Consider the following 8,773-nt stretch of genomic DNA (forward strand, 5'->3'; position numbering starts at 1 on the left):
AGGTAGAGGATAAACAGGGAAGACTGTGGGATGAAGACATTTGGCAATAGTCATGACTGCATGACTACATGTTGAAGTTGTACAATAAGTCTGCAGCCTGTTCCCAGGAGAGCCAGTGGGGCAGAAACTCCCATGGAAAACATGGGCTGAAGAGCCCATACCACTCCTGCTTTTGTGGGGGAGTCAGAGGAGATGGAGACTGGTGGGTGTTCCATGAAGACCACCAAAGAAGTTCCTCCTCACTCGAATAAGCAGGGGCTCTGCAAGATCCTGGAGGAAAAGCAAATTCCAACAGCAATTTTAGAAATTGGAAAATAATAGTAAAAACATTCTATACCTTGTATTTTTCAGAGTAATTTATTTTAGTGGGGTCCTTTACCACTCAGTTCTCAGTGGGGCCAATGACACCTTGCAGGAGATTGCTGTGGCCAAGCAGGCCCAGTTCTAGGGGAGACTGGTGACAGTGTGACTGTAGGGAACAAAAACACACAGCCTGGGAAGGGCTCCTCGACTGCCTTGTGCTTGTTTTCATTACTTCCAGGTGAACGCACAGGCATTATTGAAAGTTGCTTGTTTTCATTACAGCCTCCTTTTGGCAGGTGTGACAGGCAGCACGGCAGGTTGCTCTGGGCCCTTTGCCATGCTGAGCTCTTGAGGCAAAGCTGCTTTCTGTGATTCCCTGGAGGCGACAGCTGCCAGGCTCCTTATGGCCACCTGTGCTCAGGGACCAGCATGCAGTATGTCAGGGAAACCCTTCCTGTGGAGACCACAGCCAACTTCTCCCCCTTGGCACTGATGAAGAGCTGCAGAAGCTCCTGCTTGGGTGGGTGAGCAATGGCCTGGGAAATGCCTGCTTCCCAAGTCAAAACCCAGGGCAACAGTGTAGAAGTTCCCCGGGTTTTCCATCAGACTTTCAGACCGGGATGTTGCACCAGGAGCATATTGCATTTCTAGTCTTTGGCTGACTGTCCTTTGCAAGCATGCAGGGAAATACCAGAGGTTGTTAACGCATGAATGGTTTTTTTCAGATCTGTCTCAAGTTTTGTTCCCACTGCCTGCTTTCCAGCAGCACTGGGTGCAGACTGCACCTCTGTTTCAGCAGGTGCCAGAAGCACAGGGTACAGGGCTGAGGGGCGCTGTCAAATCAGCGCAGGCTTCAGCCAGATGCACATCAGGGCTTGAATCTATCCTTTCCAGAGAAGAGAGGCATTAAGTAGGTTAAATCTTAAAATCTTACTGGAATTGCAGAAGAGTTGAGTGCTCAGTTCCCTTTAGGTGGAGTATATAATCCCAAGCCAGTGGGTATATATAAAAAGGACATCTGATTCTCATCCACTGCTCTGTTTAAGGACTGCTAGTGTGAATAACCTTGGATAAAGTGTACTCAAGAACCTGATTAATTCTGCTTGCCATTCAAACTTGCACTAAATAAGACATGAAACTCCAAACACAAAACCAGTCATTCTTCTGTTCTAACAGTTTGCTGTCAACACAAGACAATAAAATATGAATATTTTAGATCCATAATGCAGACAAATAGTAAATAGGAGCTGTATTGTGCTTCACATGCATGGCTAGCTCAGTAATGCTAATGTGATTATCTCACTGAACTTTTGTGCTGTCGCTTAAGGGTAACTTTGTCTTGCTTAGCTGGGATTTGTTTCACAGGTCTAAAGTTTGTTCTTTTTATTGTGCATGTAGAAATAAGGAAGCCTGATTTGCCTTATCTGTCACAAGATGGCATCCTATCTTGACGTTAAATCTTGGGCTTAAGAATAATAAAATTATAGAGGTTTTGATTCTTGGAGAAATAAGGACAGGAGGCAGCAGAACTGCCACCTTGGACTTCCAGAGGGCAGACTTCAGCATGTTTAGGAGACTAATTCACAGAGTCCCTTGGAAAGCAACCCCAAAGGGCAAAGGAGTATAGGAAGGCCGGAGATTCTTCCAGAAGGAAATCTTGAAAATAAAGGAGCAGTCTATCACCACCTGCCAAAAAACAAGTTGGCAGGGAAGAAGACCAACCCAGCTGAACAGGGAGCTGTGGCTGTAACTCAGGAAAAAAAGATCTTCCTGTCTATTCCTCACGTTGTGCTCTTGAGTGTACAAACACTGCAAAGGCACTCCAATCTACTCAGTACATCCTGGAGCACAGGGAAAGTTCTCTCTAGCACACTGCCCCTCAAACATTGTCATGCCATTTCACGATTTATCACTAATAAGCCTGATTTACCCTTTCCTCCTTAAAACCTAGGTTAAAGCCTTTTCAGTGAGGCCGGATTATTCATGAGGAAAAATACTTTCCCTCCATTGAGAACAGTGCATTTTGTCAGGCCCCAGAAGGCCTGATGTCACATAGACCACCCCAGGATTAAAAAAAACCCAAATTCTGACAGTGATGCTAGCCCTGAAACCAGATATTCATATGTTGCATCTGCCTATTTATATGCCATTCCTTACAACTGGGAAGACGGAGAATACTGCCTGCTCTCTTGATCCCTTTACCCATCTCCTCGAGGCCCTGAAGTTTATTTTGACGATCCTTGAGCTTCTCATTTTGACTTTGCTGGTTCCAATGTAAAAAAGCAAGAGAAACTAGTCTTAGGGCTGTATGAAGCTAGAGTATTTCCTGGTCATGCCTTCAACCCAAGCCCCAAGGGGACAGAATGCTTCCAGAAAAGACAGGTCTGGTCAGCAGACCCCTTGGACTGGTGAATGAACTCATTATTTTACTCTGTTTGGGCATACAGCTCTTGCTTTACCTCGAAAAGGGAGGAGTTGCAGTCCAACTGGTAACAGGAGTCTGATTCCTGGTTCCTTGCAAAAGCCTCTTCAGCTACATCAGGTCTGACTCCTCAGAGTGTGCTTTTGCTGTGGAGGAAAGGTGCTGTGGTAATTCCCACTGTCAACTGAGCAGCCTGTTCTTTGTGTCCAGCATGCCCTGTTCTGTGGCAGCTGCTCCCCAGAGAATGTCTAGGATTGGTAGATTCTCCATCCAGACCCCAGTGAACACACAGAGGCATATTAGCAGTGCCTCTTGCTTGGTGCCTGGCCAGCTGGATCTGCCAGCAAGAATTTTGAGGCCCATCTGAAATGGCCACCATGGCTGTGACAGTGTGAAGGGAAATGAGGATGAAAGCTGTCTTTATAGCCACCACAGACATGTGGCACAGATGCTGTGCTGAGGAGACTGTTGAGAGGAATATGCTGTGCAGTGTCTACACTCACCTTTCTGTGTCCGACATTCTCCTTTATCCCTGCTGCCATCAGCTGTGAGCCCCACAAGCACAACTCTCTGTGTGAAGGCCTCTTTCAACAGCCATAGAGCAGAATTCTTCCAAGCTGATATTGCAGATCAAGGTACTCACACCATGCATTGGTGTGGGCAGCCAAATCCTGTGCCAGGTGCTGGAAGAGGTTGAGAGATTCAAACATTTGGAAGCCTGGGGACAAGCTGATATATTTAGGAATACTGTTGTTGCCCATGACAAAGTGGTCAAGGTATTTCTCCTCCAGGCAGTGGTGCAGGCACTCCATGATATCACTCAGCCACAGCAGGAAATCCCTCCTGTGCCAGTCTGACAGGGATATGGTGTTCAGCAGGTGCATCAAAATGGTCTTCAAAGTATAGGAGAAAATGCCTGTGCCCACCAGGCTGCGGGTGAGGAGCTGCAGGTGTTTGCAGTGCCAGCTGTCATGTGGGATCTGCCTGGTGAGGTGTCCTGAAGAACTTTTTCTCCACCACAGTATAGGGTTCCTACCATGTTGTGCTTGGGGTAAAGAGGGCCTGTGTAGGCTGGCTGCTCACAAAGATGTCCAGGTCACCTCGCAGCACCCCAGATATCATCTCAGCCATGAGGCTTTCCTTGCATTGGGTCAGCTTGGATTTGCAGGAGTAGCTGGAGGGCAGCACTGTTAAATGTCCCTTGACAGTGAGCACAGCTGTGAAGGGTGACCTCATATTCCCATTTCCCCAGCACAGGAGCATGGATAGGTGGGGAAGCCATAGGTACAGAGTCGGGGAAGCCATAGGTACAGAGTCAGAGAAACCAAAGCCCACCACATCAGCTTTTCTGTCAAATACTCAGCTGAGCAGCCGCGTTCCCCGCCAAGGTGATGCATGAACACTCAGAGACGCAGTGTTTGTTCAAACACACCATTTATTGTAAACTTTATACCAAGTAAAGCTCCCAGAAGGTCAAAGTTTTGACTAAATGATCTGGGAGGTCTTTTCCTAGAAACCTAATGATTTTACAATGCTATGTGTCAGATCCCGTAGAAGAGCCGTTTTCTGAGCTGATCTTTCAGGTCGTTGGCCTCACACAGTGCCTTAGCGTGGGCATCTGGGTCCTCCACCAGGTTCTGGAAGAGGTTGATGGGCTGGGCCGTTTGGAAGTCTGTGGGCAGGCTGATCTCCTCGGGCATGTCCTCATTGCCCAAGAAGAAGTGGTTGAGGCGTTTCTCCTCCACACAACATCTCAGGTACTGAATGATATCATTCAGCCGCAGCAGGAAATCCCTGCGGCACCAGCCTGCCAGGGGGATGAGGGTCAAGAGGTGCATGACCACAGTCTTCAAAGTATAGGGAGAAAAGCCTGTGCCCACAAGAATGCGAGCACAGAGCTGCATGCATTTGAGGTAGCAGCTGTGGCGTGGGGCCTGCCTGGAGATGTGCTGGAAGAACATCGCCTCTGCCACAGCGTAGGTCTCTAGCCATGTGGTGCTTGGGGGGACAAGGACATCTGTAGGCTGGCTACTCAGGAAGATGTCCGAGTCCCCTTGCTGCACACCAAATATTATCTCAACTAAGAGGGGTTTCCTGCGGGCTTTCTTCAGCTTCAGCTTGCAGGAGCGGGTGGAGGGCAGCACCTCCATGCTGTAGTGATGTGACTGAAGCACCTCCTCCCAGGCTGAGGTCACAAACTTCTGGAACCACAGGGCAATTTTCTGCGCATCAAGGTAGGGGCCAGTGCAGAGAGTTTGTAGGAGGCTGGGCTCCTGATTTCTCGTCAGCTCCTCCTTGCAGTGGTGGAGGAAGCACAGCGTGTTGCTGCCCAGCTGCTCCCCGGTGCAGGTGCACACCAGCTCCACACAGACACACATGCCCTTCTGCGGCATCTCCCCTGCGGTGTCCAGTTCCAGGTGGAAGGTGTGCCCACAGGGTGGCTTCAAGGGCACGAGCACGCAGTAGACGACATCCTTCTCCTCCTGGGGACTCCAGCCTTCACAGGCACTGCCCACTCCAATGGCTGGTTGCAGCACCGGGAAGAAGCTGTTCAAAAAGCGCTCACGGGAGACAAGGAGAAGGTCGCGCACCAGCTCCTCCACCACCCGTCTCCTGTGGGCCAGCCTATGCACTGACCACTGGATGCGCCTTTCATAGATCCTGGCCAGATCCCTCTCAGAAGGATCTTCTCCCTCACTTTCTTCACTCTCTGTGTAGCTGCTCTCTTCTTCGTCGCTGCTCTCCCCGTCATGGCTCCTTTCCCTGAGCTTCCAGCAGAGGCCCAAGAACAAGACCTGGACTCCGGCAAGGGCCCAGAACTGCCACTGAAGCAAGGCAGCCCAGAGCAGGGCTCCCCAGGCCATGACAATCTGTCTCAGGGTCCCGTGTTCCAACTCCTGCAGCAGCTTAGCCATCTCTTGGTCCAGGTAATTTGCTCGCTTCTGCATGCGGTCGTATGTCTCTTCATCCAGTCCATCACTAACTATCTGGGGGTACTCAAGGATGCATTTCAAAAAAAGGATGAGGAATAGTGTCCTGAAGGTCATGGCCTCCTCTTCAGGAGGAAAAACAAAAAAGGGGTTGAGCGGAAGGAGTGAGGGAAGGAGAGAGGGAACTGGAGGTGAGGGGAGCTGTGACAGGAGACAGAGGGATATAAGGGCAGAAAAGAGAGGGGGTTAGGCAGCTGGCAGGCAACAAGTCCTATGCCCAGTCACAGTGGTGGCACTGTGCCCTGCCCAAGGTGTGCTCGTGGGGTGCTGGTCCCTGAGTGGGGGGGAAGAACTACTGCCTCCAGTGCCCACGGTTCTGCTCTGGCCCTCATACAGCGCAGTCTCCTGCCACATGTGCACTTATCGATGGTCCAGGCTGTACTGCAACACTGTTACCTGCTGGTGTCCTTTGCACCTGCCCCCATTGTGACACTTCCCATGTGATGTCACAGGCACCAGGCGCATCACAGCCAGGCCAGCCCTGCCCTTCATCCCTGCCCTGACTCAGCTACTCACAGTTGCCTTTTGAACAAACTGAGCAGGAGACGGTTCATGCAGTAGCCTTTGGGCCACTCCAAACAGCGCAAGATATGAAAATGTGCATACCTGGTGCCTCTGGCAGAAACACTACGGGAGATTCGAGGTCAACCTCTAGGTTTTTGGAGTTGGAGATAGAGAGATTCTGAAACCCACTATATTCCAACTGAAGAAGAAGAGATACTGGCAGCTCAGGAAGGGGTTTGAGCTGCTTTGGAAGTGGCTGGTACTGAAACACAGCTCCTCCTGGCACCTCCATTACCTGTGTTGGGTTAGATGTTCAAAAAGAGTGTCTCCTCTACACATCATGCAGCAGATGGTACATGGAGTAAGTGGGTCACACTGATGACACAGTGAGCTTGAATGGGAAACCTCAGTTGTCCAGGAATCTTAGAAGTGATCACAGACTGGCCAGAAGGCAAAGATTTTGCAATGTCACAAAGGAGGAGGTACCATGTGCTGAAGAGGGCTCACTATGAAATAAATTACCAGAAAGTGAGAAGAAATATGCCTTGTTTACTGATGGATCTTGCCATCTTGTGGGAAAGCATCAGAGATTGAAAGCAACAGTCCAACACCTCACACCATTTTTCCTACTTGAAAGACTGTCAAGCAGGAATAGAGACCAAAGTCATGGACTGAATGAAATTCAACAGACATTTCTGTGAACATTTTATGGGTGTTTGACAGAGGTGTTCCATAGAGTAAGGGAATGATGTCTGTATGTATATCTATGAAATAAATAAGGAAGATGGTATGGGAAGTGTGAGACTTGGCATGATGTAAATGGTATGGAATAAAGGGTGGATATTGTTCTGATTTAGGCTGGGATAGAATTAATCTCCTCTCAGTAAGTGGCACAGTGCTGTGTTTTGGATTCAGTATGAAAATAATGTTGATAACACACTGATGTTTTGGTTGTTGCAAAGTCAAATTTATCATTAATCATGGACTTTTTTGTGTCTCATGCTGTTCCAGTGAGTAGGTACAAAAACCCAGGAAAAAACAGCTGGGAGGGAGCATAGCTGGGACAGGTGATCCAAACTGGCCAAAGGATATACCATAGATTGTCATGCCTAGTATATACACTGGGGCATGTATCCAAAGGGGAACTGATTGACGTTCGGGAAAGTGTCCGGCATCAGTGAGTGCATGGCAATCAATTGTATTGTGCATCACTTACTTAGATTTTTTTTGTCCTTTTTATGATCTTTATTATTATATAAAATTATATTTTACTTTATTTCAACTCTTAAAATATTTTTGTCTCAACTGATGGGTTTTCACTGTATTTCAACTCTCAAACTATTCTTTTCTCAACCCACAGGGTTTTACTTTTTATTTCAGTTGTTAAACTATGCGTTTCTCAAACTATGGGGTTTTACTTTCAATTTCAACTACTAAACTATTCATTTCTCAACCGATGGGGTTTTACTTTTGATTTCAACTCTGAAACTATTCTTTTCTCAACCTACAGGGTTTTACTTTCAATTTCAATTGTTAAACTATGCGTTTCTCAACCTACGGGCTTCACTTTCCATTTCCCTTCCATTTCACCTGCGGGGTAAAGGGGGTTAGGGCGGTGGGGATGGGAGTGGGCAGTGTGAAGGTGGGGGTAGGGTATGGGGGAGCAAGCAGCTTTGTGGCCAGATCCTTCTCAGCACGATCTCCTCCTTCACTTTCTTCTCTCTCATTGCAGCTGCTCCATGCTTCGCCACGGATGTCCACCTCATTGCTCCTTTTCCTGAGCTGCCAGAAGAGTCCCAAGACCAGGCCCAGGACAGCCCAGAGCAGAGCTCCCCAGACCCCACCACTCTGCTCCATGGTCCCGTGTTCCAGCTCCTGCAGCAGAGTCATCATCTGTTGGTCCAGGTACTCTGCGCGCTGCTGCATGCGGTCACGGGTGCCTTCATCCAGTGGATCACCGACCATTTGTGGGAACTGGAGGATGTTTTTTACAATGCCAAAGAATATCATGGCAGCCATGGTGGCGAAGCAGGGACGGGAGTTGCAGAGAGGTTGGGGCAGGAAGGAGAGGGTGCTAAGCAGGTGGCAGGCAGCAAGGCCTGCACATAGTCCCAGTGGTGGCTCTGCTCCCTGCCCAAGGCGTGCCCACAGGGGGCTGAGCCCTGGGTGCAGGGGCAGAACCACTCTCTTGGATGCTTCCACTCTGGCCTTTGTCCAGTGCAGTGTCTTCCCAGTGTGTGCAATCACTGTTGGTCCAGGCTAAACTGGGGAGCGTTGCCTGCTGGTGGCACTTACACCTGCCCCCGTTGTGACACATCCCTTGTGATGTCACAGGCACCAGACACATCACAGCCAGGTCAGCCCCACCCTTTGTCCCCACCCCAGCTCAGCGACTCGAAATGGCCTTGGGAAACCAAAGGCCCAATGCCCACAAAATGCAGACACTGCTGGTCCCAGACTGCTCTGGAACAGCCCTCCAGGGGCTCCCTTTAGAAAGCAGGCCAAGGCTCCCCCGAAAGCCCTTGTCAGATACAAAACTGGGTGACATGACCCA

At 49.3% G+C, this 8,773-nt stretch overlaps 1 protein-coding gene across 1 annotated transcript; it reads right to left on the reverse strand.

Moving 5' to 3' along the window:
* Positions 1 to 4,266: 4,266 nt before the first annotated feature.
* LOC126650599 (inositol 1,4,5-trisphosphate receptor-interacting protein-like 1) lies at positions 4,267 to 5,772 on the reverse strand. Its single transcript, XM_050335586.1, has one exon. The coding sequence runs from the start codon at positions 5,770 to 5,772 to the stop codon at positions 4,267 to 4,269; it is 1,506 nt and encodes a 501-aa protein (XP_050191543.1).
* Between the last annotated feature and the right edge of the window lie 3,001 nt (positions 5,773 to 8,773).

This window comes from Myiozetetes cayanensis, unplaced genomic scaffold, assembly GCF_022539395.1.
Source record: "Myiozetetes cayanensis isolate MyiCay16 unplaced genomic scaffold, myiCay2020 scf6-25, whole genome shotgun sequence".
Classification (NCBI taxonomy): domain Eukaryota; kingdom Metazoa; phylum Chordata; class Aves; order Passeriformes; family Tyrannidae; genus Myiozetetes; species Myiozetetes cayanensis.

Bases quoted from the DNA above. Each gene is read 5' to 3' on its own strand.
- LOC126650599 (XM_050335586.1), bottom strand. From the start codon at position 5,772: ATGACCTTCAGGACACTATTCCTCATCCTTTTTTTGAAATGCATCCTT.